Raw genomic sequence first — 14,300 nt, forward strand, 5'->3', positions numbered from 1 at the left:
AAACCAATTGCATGACATAGTGAACTGATTAGATGATAGAAGTGCGCACGTCACTCTGAAGATCATAGGCTTTCCTGGCCTGGACCACGTCGTTGGAGTCGGGCAGACACGTCCACTGGTGCAGGCGAGTCCTGTAGTTGAAGTCGTTGACTTGCTGCTGGCATTTCTTGGCCAGTTCAAGGTTCAGCATGTCCACCGGCAGGTTGAACTTGGTCTTGGACTTGTTGAAGTCCTTCTTGTACAGAGCATCGCTGGCGATCTTGGCTGAGTTCAGAGCCAGCATGAGCAGAGGGTCGTCCTGGACGCTGCGGGCACCGATGTGGTGACCCACCTGCTTCCTGTATCCTGTCTTGTACTTGTACTGATGGAATCAAAGGAAAATGTTTATCTTGCCTCCAACGCTTACGTTTTTTGATAATATTAGTCAACTAAATGGACAGAGATTACAGCCTGTGGGACTCACATCACTGATGATATCCCTGGAGGCCTTAGCGGCCTTCACAGAAATCGAATCAGGAGGAAGGAAGTAGCCCTTTTTGATGGTCTCCTCAAAACCTTGTCTGTACAGTTTCTGGTGAAAAGAAGAGAAAAATATATATCATTTAAATTGGTTTTAAAAACTGAATTCAATGAGGCCACATTTATCTGTGTGTACTTTGTACATCCTGATTTCAAAAATTAGTAAAGGTCGTTTATGAAACCTAAAATTGTCCTGAATGTGGCTCATAAAACTGAACTAATCTCTTTGGTACATTGAATAAGGAAGATAAATGTATTATGTATGAAAAAAATATGTGCGGTCTTTTTTGGCCAACTCTGACATATTATTGGGATGGAAGACTGCTGCCCTGCACACTAAATGGCATTCAGCCATGATTTCATGTCTCAGTCTTGAAAATATTGTTGCTCCAATCAGTCTCAAAGTTACAAATGGGATAAGATCTCGGCTCCTTTCTAACAATACTTTTTAAATCTTCATTTTAGAGATAGGCCTCCATTTCTGCTCATCACTGTTGAGGTGATGCTTGGCTGCTGCTTTTCCCTATCTTTATTCTCCATCTTTGTCACCTCATGGTTGACGGAGCCTTTAGTCAGCCTCTAGTGCCGCTATGTTTAAAAAAAAAGCCAGTTCACACAACAGAAGGGATATCTCACTTATTTTTTAGAACAATTCTGACCCGACACAACAAGGCAACCCAACCCACCTCCCTGTTTCTGTGAGTTAGCTGGGTAGGATGCAAAATAAATGACTTTTAGAATTTTGAACATGGGACTTGGGTCGCGTCTGTTTGCCTTGAGCACAGAAATATAAAGTGACATCTAACTTAACTGTGTTTGGCAGGCATTAGAAAAAAAGCATTTGAGTGTTTTTAAACATAAATGAGAAATTGTAACAAATAACCGTTAAGGGAGGGTTGGCAATTCAATTAGTAAAGGAATAATTTTATTTATAATGTTTACCAACCCCGTCCTAATCATTGTTTATTTGTTTTTAAGAAGGCTGGGTCGAGAAGGGTTTTGCTATATACAATACTTCAAATTTTTAACACAAATATTCCTGATTAAAATCACAAACAAATCAAAATTTGTCTTGTGTCACCAAACAACATGCTGGAAAGTTTCTTTAACAACCAAACCTTTATCCAACATAGAAAGTACGTTTATAGTGTCTCCTGCAAGAATTGTTTGTGAATGGTTTGTCAAGACAGGGAAAAAAATGGCAAGTGATACATTTTCTAAGGAAAAAGAAAAAAATTTGTAACTTCATTTGTAAAAATCAAACGGAACGTTATTCTGGTTGTTGTTTTTTTTATTTGTAGAAGAGATTATACGAACCTTGCTCATGTTGATGGCATTTTGTTGAGAGAGGACGATCTCAGGAGTGTCAGGTTTCATGTGCAGCTTGGTCTTCTCGTTCTCCCATGCCTCGGTGTAGAGGCGCTGGCAACACACCACACATAAATAGTAGTTTTCTCAGAGATAACGAGGCAAAAAAAAAAATGGCTCTCCTAATCTACGTGAAGGTCGGTTCTACCTTGTTCATTGTCTGAGCGTTGTTCTTTGACAGCACAAGGTTCATGGCATCAATGGGACTGGTGAATTTCACAGTGCTGGGGTGCTGGCGGTACTTCCTTTCACTCAAAACCTCATCAGCCTTCTTGGCTTTCTCCACATCCAGCGAACCAATGGGGACCCAGCCCGTTCCCTGGAGCCACTTCAGGTCCGCTTTGTAGACAGCCTGGAGAGCACAGTATGCTGTATTTGACGAATTTCCGTAATGAAATAAGTCACACGAATGAAAAAATTATGTGGGTACCACGCACATCACTCTGTAGGTCATACGCATGTCTGGCCTGGACCACGTCGTTGGAGTCGGGCAGGCACGTCCACTGATGCAGGTGAGTCCTGTAGTTGAAGTCATTGACTTGCTGCTGGCACTTCTTGGCCAGTTCAAGGTTCAGCATGTCCACCGGCAGGTTAAACTTGGTCTTGGACTTGTTGAAGTCCTTCTTATACAGAGCATCGCTGGCGATCTTGGCTGAGTTCAGAGCCAGCACGAGCAGAGGGTCGTCCTGGACGCAGCGGGCACCGATGTGGTGACCCACCTGCTTCCGGTACCCAGTCTTGTACTTGTACTGGATGAAAAGAGAAACAGTATCATAGTTAATGTTCAAACACTGCAACCATGGTAAAGCAATATGTAGCTACAAAAAAAACAAAAAACTATTTCCTTCAATATACGTAGAACATTTAACCAAAGGTTCTGACTCTTATATCCAAATGACTTACATCGCTGACAATGTCTCTGGAGGCTCTGGCTGCAATGATGGATATGGCATCACCACGCAGGTCGTAGCCCTTCTTCTTGGCGTCTTCATTCGCTTGTTTGTATTGTTTCTGCAAACATGAACGGATAAAGTGCATGTTTTCACAGCTAAAAGTATAGCCGAACCATGTTTACACCATCGCTTTAGAGTGTGAACATACCACGCTATAGTTGACATTGTTTGCTTTTGCCAGAAGGATATCCATGGCATCAGGCATGACATGGATCTTTGTCTTCTCATTCTCCCAGGCTTCGATGTAGGATTTCTGCGCTCACAAAAAACAACAACATGAAAGATCAGTCAAATGAGTTTTGCATAACATTTCAAAAATATTTCACATCAGGTGATTTTCATCAATACCAGATGGAATAGTTTTAGTTTTTCACCTTGTTCATAACCTGAGCATTGGCTTTTGCTAGCGCCAAAGGCATATCCTCCGTCGTGCTCTTGAATTTGAACTGGCTCGGGTGCTGCCGATAGTTCCTTTCACTCAGGATCTCAGCAGCTTTCTTCACCTTCTCAACATCCAGGGAACCTATGGGCACCCATCCAATACCCTGCATCAATCTCTGATCCTCCTTGTACACATTCTAGGCAAAAAAACAGAAATCAGGATTAAGATGTGATCTCAATGCTAAACAATACAAGCATGGATCAAAACAATATTATCTCACTACAGAATAATTGTTCAGACTCATCATACTCACATCACTCTGTATGTCATACGCATGTCTGGCCTGGACCACGTCGTTGGAGTCAGGCAGGCACGTCCACTGGTGCAGGCGAGTCCTGTAGTTGAAGTCGTTGACTTGCTGCTGGCACTTCTTGGCCAGTTCAAGGTTCAGCATGTCCACCGGCAGGTTGAACTTGGTCTTGGACTTGTTGAAGTCCTTCTTGTACAGAGCATCGCTGGCGATCTTGGCTGAGTTCAGAGCCAGCATGAGCAGAGGGTCATCTTGGACGCAGCGGGCACCGATGTGGTGACCCACCTGCTTCCTGTACCCTGTCTTGTACTTGTACTAGTAAAAAGTAATACAAAGAAATTAGTACCATTAATGATAATACATTCAGAGCAATAGATCATAATTAATTATGCATGGAAGCTCACATCACTGGCAATGTCCCTCGATGCTTTAGCTGCAATGATGGATACGGCGTCATTACGCAGGTCGTAGCCCTTCTTCTTAGCGTCTTCATTCGCCTGTTTGTAGTTTTTCTGAAAATAATCCAGCGATATCCGATTGAAATGGGCTCTGTCAACTTCTGTTATTTAAACTGTCACTGTGTAGAAGTAAAATCAGAAGCATTTGACGATTAGATTACAGATTTAGTTAGTGAACTGAGCCTACTTACCAAGCTGTAATGATAACTGTTTGCTTTAGCAAGAAGGACATCCATGGCATCTGGCATGACATGGATCTTTGTCTTCTCTTTGTCCCAGGCCTCAATGTATGCTTTCTGCAGATGTGGGGACATATGTAAGGGTAAGTAGTGTAGCAAGCACACAGGAGGGACGCCTTAATCAAATAATAAACCATTTGTCCTGTGTTAAAACAATGCATAACAGTTAAAGACAACACACCTTGTTAATAATCTGAGCATTAGACTTAGCCAGCGCCATTGGCATGTCCTCAGTAGTGCTCTTGAACTTGAAGTTGCTCGGGTGCTGACGATATTTCGTTTCACTCAGGATCTCACCAGCTTTTTTAACCTTCTCAACATCCAGTGAACCTATGGGCACCCATCCAATGCCCTGCAGCATCTTCAACTCCTCCTTGTAGACAGCCTGGACAATACAGAAAAGTATTCCATGAATAAAAGCAAAACGGTAGGTAGGTAGGTAGGTAGGCAGGCAGGTAGGTAGGTAGGTAGGTAGGTAGGTAGGTAGGTAGGTAGGTAGGTAGGTAGGTAGGTAGGTAGGTAGGTAGGTAGGTAGGTAGGTAGGTAGAACTTACATCACTCTGTATGTCATACGCATGTCTGGCCTGGACCACGTCGTTGGAGTCGGGCAGGCACGTCCACTGGTGCAGGCGAGTCCTGTAGGTGAAGTCGTTGACTTGCTGTTGGCACTTCTTGGCCAGTTCAAGGTTCAGCATGTCCACCGGCAGGTTAAACTTGGTCTTGGACTTGTTGAAGTCCTTCTTGTAAAGAGCATCACTGGCAATCTTGGCTGAGTTCAGAGCCAGCATGAGCAGAGGGTCGTCCTGGACGCTTCGTGCACCGATGTGGTGACCTACTTGCTTGCGGTATCCTGTCTTGTACTTGTACTGCAAACGAAGAACAGAACTTAGCAAAACATTAGATGTGTAAAAAACGTATTACTAATATTGACCGTCTTTTGCTTTGCAGTTCGAAACAGTGTTAATAGTTATTGGTAGCACATTCACCTTTTGTTTTTAGATTTAATTATCTTAAATCTAGCAACAACAAATAATTATTAAATGATCTTACATCACTTGCAATATCCCTTGAAGCTCTTGCTGCAATAATGGAAATGGCATCGTTTCTGAGGTCATATCCCTTCTTCTTTGCCTCTTCGTTTGCCTGCTTGTACATTTTCTGCAAAAACGAACAAGAAAGATGTATTTAAGTATGTCGATTAAAATATATGAAGGACAGTACTTCAAAATTTAAAGGACAATGTTTTGATTGTATATGAAAGTAATTAATCACCTCACTGTAGATGACTTTGTTTGCTTTGGCCAGAAGAATATCCATGGCATCAGGCATGAGATGGATGCTGGTCTTATCTTTCTCCCAGGCTTCAGTATAAGCTTTCTGTAAAGATTTTAGTTTTGGTCAAAACTGAGAGAGGAATGTCTCACCAGTAAATCACTTCCAATTGAACTAAGTTGAAACATGGCGGTGTGGCTCAGTTCAGATTAGTTGAATGCAATTCAATTCTTGTTCAAGCAAGTTGGTGGGAGCATTAAAAGTGCAATGAATATTAAATAAATGAAACGACTTATCAAACAAGCGAAACAAAAGTTGTAATAATGTGTCGAAGCACAAAGTATACCTTTATGCAGATGACGCATGCATTCTTTTAAAATACAGGAATATTCTTCTAAGACAGATTTGTGAATTACTGAACATTGAATTTAACATTAAACTTTTCACAACAAAAAAAACAGCAGGCAACATAAACAATTTTATTTTTCCTTTGCTGTAAAAAAGGATTCTTGTAATAGGTTTTTGATAATGTTCTCGCCACAAGTTTGTCCAAATCCGATTCTGTTATCCATCTTTCCTATGGAGGTGAAAAACAGTACAGAAACTTTTTTTCCCTTTATACCTTGTTAATAATCTGAGCATTAGCCTTAGCCAGCGCCATTGGCATGTCCTCAGTAGTGCTCTTGAACTTGAAGTTGCTCGGGTGCTGACGATATCTCATTTCACTCAGGATCTCACCAGCTTTTTTAACCTTCTCAACATCCAGTGAACCTATGGGCACCCATCCAGTGCCCTGCTGCATCCTCAAATCCTCCTTGTAGACAGCCTGAGAAAGAAATGTTTTCTCATGGTAAAGATTCATCAAATAAAAAAAATTAATTAAAAAAAAATAAGAATTCATACTTACATCACTCTGTAAACTGTATGCATGCCTGGCCTGGACCACATCATTTGAATCTGGCAGACACGTCCAGTTGTGCAGACGGGTAATATAATTGGCATGGTTGACCTGAATCTGGTTCTTCTTGGCCAGTTCAAAGGCCAGCATGTCCACTGGCAGGTTGAACTTGGTCTTGGACTTGTTGAAGTCCTTCTTGTACAGAGCATCGCTGGCGATCCTAGCTGAGTTCAGAGCCAGCATGAGCAGAGGGTCGTCCTGGATACTAAGGGCACCAATGTGGTGACCCACTTGCTTTCTGTATCCTGTCTTGTACTTGTACTGTGCAGGGAGCATACAGACACTGTGGTCTTAATTACAAAATTCTAGTGATGGACCAAAAAGTGAAACGTTTCTTGGCACATATACAAACACAACCACTTACATCACTGGCAATAATAGTCGAGGCTTTGGCAGCCTGAATGGCAATTGCATCAGCACGAACGTTATGGCCCTTCTTCTTGGCCAGCTCATTGTCCAGTTTGTATAGTTTCTGCAAAAAGAAAGCGTACCCACAATTTCATTGCGTGTAACAAAAGATGAGATAAGAAGTGTTGTAAATAAGGTAAACATATTTTACTTCGCTGTAGTGTTTCCTGTTGTCCCTGGCTAGAACAACGTCCATTGCATCCGGCATGATATGGATCGTAGTCTTGTCTTGTTCCCAAGCTTTTGTGTAGGATTTCTAAAATAAAAATAATAGTAATTAGCTGGCTTTCAGAATGTTTCAAAAAGATTCTGACAATGTATGACACGTGCTGAAGAGTACCTTATCCATGATTTGGTTGTTGGCAGTGGCCAGAACCAGGTCCATGGAGTGCATGTCTTTAGTGAATTTGAAGTTGCTGGGATGCTTTCTGTATAGTTTTTCACTGAAAGCCTGCCCAGCTGTTTTGGCTTTCTCAACATCAAGTGAACCAATGGGAACCCATCCTATTCCCTTAATGTAGCTCTCGTACTCCTTCTTGTACTCATTCTGGGATGAAATATACATAAAGAATCAGTCGCATCACAGCTACATGCAATAGCACAGTAAGCACAAATGAACATTTATTATGACTATACATACATCACTGGCAATAAACTGCATGTTACGAGCAAGCTCCAGGCCCATAGCATCAGGAAGGAGAGCATTGGTGTGGTGGATCTTTCTATACCCGGCCATAGTCTGAGCAGCAGTGGCCTGCTTGGCATGGATCACACTCATCATGTCCACGGGGGTGTGGTACTTCAGCTTGGCCTTGTGGTAGTCCTGCTTGTACAGCTTGTCACTCTGTATTTTAGCCACTGCCATGTAGTGAACCAGGAGAGGATCATCTTGGAGGTTGCGGAGGCCAACATGGTGGCCTCTGGCCTTCTCATAAGCCAACTTGTACTTGTACTGTGGGGGTGAAAACATACTTTCTTATCCACACAGCATCCACAGAGATTTGAGTGTGCATTTTAAGCTCAAAGAGGGATGTTCCGACAACTTACGTTACTGGCAATAGTGGTGCCAGACTTGGCAGCCACAATGGGAATGGCATCAGCTTTCAGGTTGTAGCCTTTATTGGCCATTTCCACAACTCCAGCTTTGTACAGTTTCTATAGAAAAATGGTTCAAGTAAAGTGAGGGTGCAGTTAGACCATATTCAGGTAAAAATAAATAACATTAAACATTCGTTGTTGAGTGGTATTACATTGCTCATGGTGAGGGCATTGGCCTTCGCCAGGACAATCTCAGGAGAATCCGGCATGACATGGACTTTCAATTTGTCTTTCTCCCATGCATCGGTGTATGCTTTCTGCAAAGAAAGAAATTTGAAAGAAAAAAAAACAATGGATGATTGTTATTTGGAAAAGTATTACGTTAACTTTCTTATCTGCCTGCACTTCAGAGTAAAGTTAAAATAGGTGACACCTTGTTCATGATTTGGTTATTGGCAGTAGCCAGAGCGACGTCCATGGAATCCATCAACTTGCTGAACTTGAAGTTAGATGGGTGAGTACGGTACTTCTTCTCGCTGAGGATCTCACCACCAACTTTGGCGGTTTCAACTCCAAGTGACCCAATCGGGACCCATCCGATACCTCTGATATAGTTGTTCCATTCAGCTTTGTAGTTCCACTGCAAACAAACACAACCTGTCAGGAATTAAGGGCTTACATCCTCACATCCTCATTGGTATGTGTTTAATAAAAAAAATAAAAGTAAAGTAAAACTGAAGAGATGTAAGTCAAACACAGTAGTCATGTTTGGATTGCAAACTCACGTCGCTAGATTGGAAGTTCATTTTACGAGCAAGCTCCAGGCCCATTGCGTCAGGAAGGAGAGCATTAGTGTGATGAATCTTTCTATACCCGGCCATGGTCTGAACATTGGAGGCCTGCTTGGCATGGATCACACTCAACATGTCCACGGGGGTGTGGTACTTCAGCTTGGCCTTGTGGTAGTCCTGCTTGTAAAGCTTCTCGCTCTGTATCTTAGCCACTGCCATGTAGTGAACCAGGAGAGGATCGTCCTGGAGGCTGCGGAAGCCAACGTGGTGGCCTCTGGCCTTCTCATAAGCCAACTTGTACTTGTACTGTAATAGTCAATAGAGATTTGTTTGTAATTCATGAAAGCTTGTAGAAAACCCAATAGTTAATCTGAAAACTGGCTGGTTTCTAACTTACATTACTGGCAATAGTTGTGCCAGACTTGGCAGCCACAATTGGAATTGCATCAGCTTTGAGGTTGTATCCTTTATTGGCCATCTCCACAACATCAGCTTTATACAGTTTCTAAAAAAAAAAAAAAATTGCATGTTAATATATATGTAGAGAGAGAGAGAGAGAGAGAGAGAGAGAGAGAGAGAGAGAGAGAGAGAGAGCTACCATGTATTTGCTATAAATTTTAGAACAATTTGTTGTGTGAATGAATGGCTTACATTGCTCATGGTCAGAGCGTTTGCCTTGGCCAGGACAATGTCAGGAGAATCGGGCATAATGTGGATGGTCAATTTGTCTTTTTCCCAAGCAGCAGTGTACGCTTTCTGTAGAATAAAAACACACACACACACACACACACATTTTGGAACAAGCTTACCACTCACATTTTGCCACACTGTAGGTTTCAGCCATGCGGTACCTTGTTCATGATCTGGTTGTTCGTAGTAGCCAGGGCCAAGTCCATGGAGTCCATCAGTTTGCTAAATTTGAAGTTGGACGGATGCTGTCGGTACTTCCTTTCGCTCTGTATCTCACCGCCAACTTTAGCGGTTTCAACTCCAAGTGACCCAATCGGGACCCATCCGATACCTCTGATGTAGTTGTTCCATTCCGATTTGTAATTGACCTAAAAACAATGAGACAACTAATAACAATTGTCTGTTTTGGACATTAAAACTGTAAATCTCAGGGGAAGAAAATACTCCAAATAACGCTGCCACTGATACTAACATCACTGGACAGGACATTCATGTTTCGGCACAGCTGAAGGTGCAAGTTGTCAGGCAGGAGCAGGTGGCTGTGAGGTATCTTTCTATACCCGGCCATGGTCTGAACAGCAGAGGCCTGCTTGGCATGGATCACGCTCATCATGTCCACGGGGGTGTGGTACTTCAGCTTGGCCTTGTGGTAGTCCTTCTTGTAAAGCTTCTCGCTCTGCATCTTAGCCACTGCCATGTAGTGAACCAGGAGAGGATCGTCCTGGAGGCTGCGGAAGCCAACATGGTGGCCTCTGGCCTGCTCATACGCTTTCTTGTACTGGACCTAAATAACAAAAAGTTACACGTAAAGTGTTATTCAAGCTTTTTAAAGCAACTTGATTATTGTTGCTATATGATTATTTAGTATATAGATAAGATACATACATTGCTGGCAATATGTCTGCCCTGCTTGGCATGAAGAATAGGAATAGCATCAGGCTTCATGTCGTATCCCTTGGCAATATCTTCCAGCCACTGGTGCTTGTAGTGACTCTGTAAAAATGAACAGCGTTATCCGCCAAAGAAAATGTATAAAACAAATCCCATAGTTTTCAAGATGACGAAGCGACTCTGTAGATAAAACTTTCAGTGCTCTGACCTCGCTTATGGTCTGGGCGTTGAATTTAGCCTGGAGGAATTCCGGGCTGTCAGCTGGCAGATGATAGGTGTGCATGAATTTTTCACCAGATGCTTTGTAGGCAATCTACATGGAAGAACATTAAGATCCTGTTTATAAACTGCTTTTTTTTGTTAATGCTTTGGAAGAACTAACAGAGGTAATAGATGGTACTTACTTTGTCCATTTGCTTTGAGTTGGCTAAGGCCAGAGACATGTTCATGTCATCAGTCTTGCTAGTGTACTTCAAGGAGCTGGGATGCTGCCGGTAGCCTCTGTCGTCTAAAGCAGCTCTGGCAGTCCTGGCTTTCTCGACGTCCAAAGAACCGATCGGTACCCAGCCAGTACCTTTGCAGTAGTTGTTGTATTCTGATTTGTAGACATTCTGTGGATAAAAAGCAGATAACACATGGGAGCGTAATGTGGTATCTACCGTGCAGGCGACAGGTGTAACGTTACGTCAGCGAGAACATACATCACTCTGAATCTCCATCATGTTGCGGCACAGCTGAAGGTGCAGGTTGTCAGGGAGGAGGAGGAAGCTGTGAGGGATTTTCTTGTATCCCACCGTCGTCTGAACGGCGGAGGCCTGCTTGGCATGGATCACGCTCATCATGTCCACTGGGGTGTGGTACTTCAGCTTGGCCTTGTGGTAGTCCTTCTTGTAGTTCTTGTCACTCTGCATTTTCGCCACTTGCATGTAATGCACCAACAGAGGGTCATCCTGAAGGCTGCGGAAGCCAACGTGGTGGCCTCTGGCCTTCTCATAGGCCAGCTTATATTTGTACTGTATAAAAATGGAATATCTATTATTAACATCATTGCAGTATAACCGGACGCCCCAATGCTTGAATCAGATGAAGATAATCAGAACTTACATTACTGGCGATGTCTCTTGATGATTTGGCAGCTAAAATGGGAATGGCGTCTTCCTTCAAGTGATGTCCCTTGAGGATATCTTGCCGATGTGCATAGGTGTAATAGTTCTACGTAAAAACACAGCTCGAAATATTACAAACATTGCAGCACTTTCATTTCTGTTTGCTGTAATGGGGATTCAAACACGGAGACACTGACCTGGCTAATGTTGACAGCATTGTACCTGGCTTGCATCAACTCGGGGGTATCAGATGGGAGATGGTACGTGTGCATGAACTTCTCTCCACTGGCTTTATAGTCTTTCTGCATTGTTACGAAAGAAGGGTTTGGTTTATCTTACCGAAAGTAAATCACAGAGTGAAAGGAAGGGAAGAGACTTCCCGCTCCTTACCTCGTTCAGTATCTTGGCATTGGCTTTAGCCAGCTCCATGTTCATGGAGTCCGTGATGCTGGTGAACTTGAAGGTGGACGGGTGCTGCCTGTACTTTCTCTCATCTAACGCTGCTGCCGCCGCCTTGGCTTTTTCTACATCCAGGGAACCAATTGGAACCCAGCCAGTTCCCTTCACTGAAGTCTCGTAATCCATTTTGTAATTGTTCTGCAAAACACGAGAGCCGAGAGAAAAAAGTAAAAAAGGAATTGTTAGATTGACGATGAATAATATTTCAATAGATGTTATATCCCCAGTATTCCTGAAAGGGTCAATTTAAACTCACATCACTGGCATTGTAGTTCATGTTGCGAGCGAGCTGAAGATTCATTGCATCAGGCAGAAGAAAATAATTGTGATGGTGCTGCTTGTAGCCAGCGTATGTCTGCACCGCTGTGGCATGTTTAGCATGAGCCACACTCATCATGTCCACGGGGGTGTGGTACTTCAGCTTGGCCTTGTGGTAGTCCTTCTTGTAAAGCTTCTCGCTCTGCATCTTAGCCACTGCCATGTAGTGAACCAGGAGGGGATCGTCCTGGAGGCTGCGGAAGCCAACATGGTGGCCCCTGGCCTTCTCATAAGCCTTTTTGTACTGGACCTGGGTGTGTAAGCATACACTGGATCGTAAGCACGTATGTGACAGCTCATTAAGTGTTTGGTATATTAAATCACTCTTTTGAAAACTTACGTTGCTGACAGCATGTCTCGCTGCTTTAGCGGCAACAATCGGGATGGCATCGGGCCTCAGGTCATAGCCTTTAGCAATCTGCTCCTCCCAGGCGTACTTGTAGATGTTCTGAAATTTTAAATTAGAAAATTGAAGGTTAAAAAACCCAAATAATGACATAAGACAGGGACATTTTACAAATCTATACACTGTTGCATGTTGTGCATACCAACAGACATCAAATAATCTATCTATCTATCTATCTATCTATCTATCTATCTATCTATCTATCTATCTATCTATCTATCTATCTAGATAGATAGATAGATAGATAGATAGATAGATAGATAGATAGATAGATAGATAGATAGATAGATAGATAGATACAGATATAGATATATATGTGTGTGTGTGTGTGTGTGTGTGTGTGTTATGTAGTTAAGTATTCACGTAAGGACACTTTCTGACAATGTCATTCTCTAAGAAATATACATTGAAAATAAATACAGTTCAGAAATGAAGTATGAGTTCACACCACATGCAATAACCATGGTTTTTGAAAGAGAAATAAATGTAATTAGTTCTTATTATGGTGGTGACTTAGGAGAGATTTTTATGTACTTCTGAAGCAATTGAGCTGTATTTGTTGTGCCAAAGATTCAAACTCAGAGTTTAACTCCTATATCATCCCCAAGCCTTTATGGATCCTGATCTGGATGGTGAAGCTGAAGTGATCAGTATCGATGACAATGGTCGTCTTCAGAACATTAACTAGTAGGACACTAGTTAGATTCCTGTTACAATTCTTCCATATGGTTGGTTTCTGTGGATATATTCACCACTCGTACACTGAGTAAATGCCATACTGTTATTATATGACTTTAAAAGTAATATCCTCTGCAAGTACAGCGAATGAACCATTAAGCTTCCCCAAACAACTTCTCTCTCTTACTCCAGGGTGATGTTCTTACTTCCTCTCCCTGGTGTTGGTTGGAGTAATGGCAATGGTGTTCAGGGTTGGGGATAACTGATTGGATGCATTATTTTTAGCTGGAGCCAGAGCAGAAACCATTATTGAGCCAAAATGATTTCTGAAGATCCTGTACAATAAAAGTTGGCCATTCTAGCCAGCTGCTTCAATAGGTGACCTAATCCAATCAGGATAGCCACTCAGTGTTCTTACATATCAAGGTATTGCTGCAGATGTACAGAATATGAAAGAAAATACCTTGGAATGGGATAACTGATTCAAAACATTACCAGAGGTTTGAAGTTAAAGTGAATTTAATAGATTTTACAATAAACTCTAACTATTAGTGTTATTACCACAATTTAGGTTAGTTTGTTGTGTGTTAGAATTATACTTATGTATTCCAGATGGTAATTTTTCAGCCGTTTCTCATATTTATCTGCAGCTGCCTGTTAAAAAATGGCCCTGGGAGACATTTGGGATAACGCTTTGATTTGTGAATGCTTTTCTATACTTACCTTATGAAAAGAAAAACATATAGATATAAATACCGCATATCAGCATTCAGCCTGAAAATATAGAGATATTATTTTTGGTCCATATTACCCTGCCCTATCGGCAACCCGTCTACCCTGGCAGTCCCCCAGGGACCCTGCAAGGACAAGCGGGTACAGATACAGACATGGCTGTACTTAAATGCCCTACCTTGCTGATGTTGTAGGCATTGCATTTGGCTTGGAGGAACTCTGGCGTGTCGGGAGGGAGAGAGTACTTTTGATGGATCTCCTCGAGACCTCTCTTGTAGAACAGCTGTGGGGAGAAAAGGCCATAAAAGCCACACACACACACAT

The 14,300-nt window shown here is 42.4% G+C and overlaps 1 protein-coding gene across 29 annotated transcripts in view; it reads right to left on the reverse strand.

Moving 5' to 3' along the window:
- The window catches only part of neb (nebulin), a 72,588-nt gene that overhangs the window by 44,155 nt on the left and 14,133 nt on the right, over positions 1-14,300 (reverse strand). For 20 of the 29 annotated variants that reach the window (XM_036138976.1, XM_036139003.1, XM_036138998.1 and 17 more), the window contains 39 exons: positions 14,155-14,259; positions 12,501-12,608; positions 12,099-12,410; positions 11,774-11,980; positions 11,581-11,685; positions 11,382-11,489; positions 10,979-11,290; positions 10,682-10,888; positions 10,486-10,590; positions 10,272-10,379; positions 9,859-10,170; positions 9,548-9,754; positions 9,348-9,452; positions 9,094-9,201; positions 8,691-9,002; positions 8,339-8,545; positions 8,118-8,222; positions 7,915-8,022; positions 7,508-7,819; positions 7,208-7,414; positions 7,019-7,123; positions 6,824-6,931; positions 6,409-6,720; positions 6,124-6,327; positions 5,502-5,606; positions 5,280-5,387; positions 4,784-5,095; positions 4,411-4,614; positions 4,182-4,286; positions 3,937-4,044; positions 3,536-3,847; positions 3,215-3,418; positions 2,989-3,093; positions 2,791-2,898; positions 2,325-2,636; positions 2,036-2,239; positions 1,837-1,941; positions 464-571; positions 50-361 (listed from right to left, as the gene is read on the reverse strand). In XM_036138976.1, coding sequence (XP_035994869.1) covers positions 50-361; positions 464-571; positions 1,837-1,941; positions 2,036-2,239; positions 2,325-2,636; positions 2,791-2,898; positions 2,989-3,093; positions 3,215-3,418; positions 3,536-3,847; positions 3,937-4,044; positions 4,182-4,286; positions 4,411-4,614; positions 4,784-5,095; positions 5,280-5,387; positions 5,502-5,606; positions 6,124-6,327; positions 6,409-6,720; positions 6,824-6,931; positions 7,019-7,123; positions 7,208-7,414; positions 7,508-7,819; positions 7,915-8,022; positions 8,118-8,222; positions 8,339-8,545; positions 8,691-9,002; positions 9,094-9,201; positions 9,348-9,452; positions 9,548-9,754; positions 9,859-10,170; positions 10,272-10,379; positions 10,486-10,590; positions 10,682-10,888; positions 10,979-11,290; positions 11,382-11,489; positions 11,581-11,685; positions 11,774-11,980; positions 12,099-12,410; positions 12,501-12,608; positions 14,155-14,259 — 7,101 coding nt within the window. The remainder of the gene's footprint in view (positions 1-49; positions 362-463; positions 572-1,836; positions 1,942-2,035; positions 2,240-2,324; positions 2,637-2,790; positions 2,899-2,988; positions 3,094-3,214; positions 3,419-3,535; positions 3,848-3,936; positions 4,045-4,181; positions 4,287-4,410; positions 4,615-4,783; positions 5,096-5,279; positions 5,388-5,501; positions 5,607-6,123; positions 6,328-6,408; positions 6,721-6,823; positions 6,932-7,018; positions 7,124-7,207; positions 7,415-7,507; positions 7,820-7,914; positions 8,023-8,117; positions 8,223-8,338; positions 8,546-8,690; positions 9,003-9,093; positions 9,202-9,347; positions 9,453-9,547; positions 9,755-9,858; positions 10,171-10,271; positions 10,380-10,485; positions 10,591-10,681; positions 10,889-10,978; positions 11,291-11,381; positions 11,490-11,580; positions 11,686-11,773; positions 11,981-12,098; positions 12,411-12,500; positions 12,609-14,154; positions 14,260-14,300) is intronic. The other 9 variants (XM_036138993.1, XM_036138994.1, XM_036138991.1 and 6 more) reach the window with 9 other exon arrangements.

The sequence above is a fragment of the Fundulus heteroclitus genome, chromosome 7 (genome assembly GCF_011125445.2).
Source record: "Fundulus heteroclitus isolate FHET01 chromosome 7, MU-UCD_Fhet_4.1, whole genome shotgun sequence".
Classification (NCBI taxonomy): Eukaryota; Metazoa; Chordata; class Actinopteri; order Cyprinodontiformes; family Fundulidae; genus Fundulus; species Fundulus heteroclitus.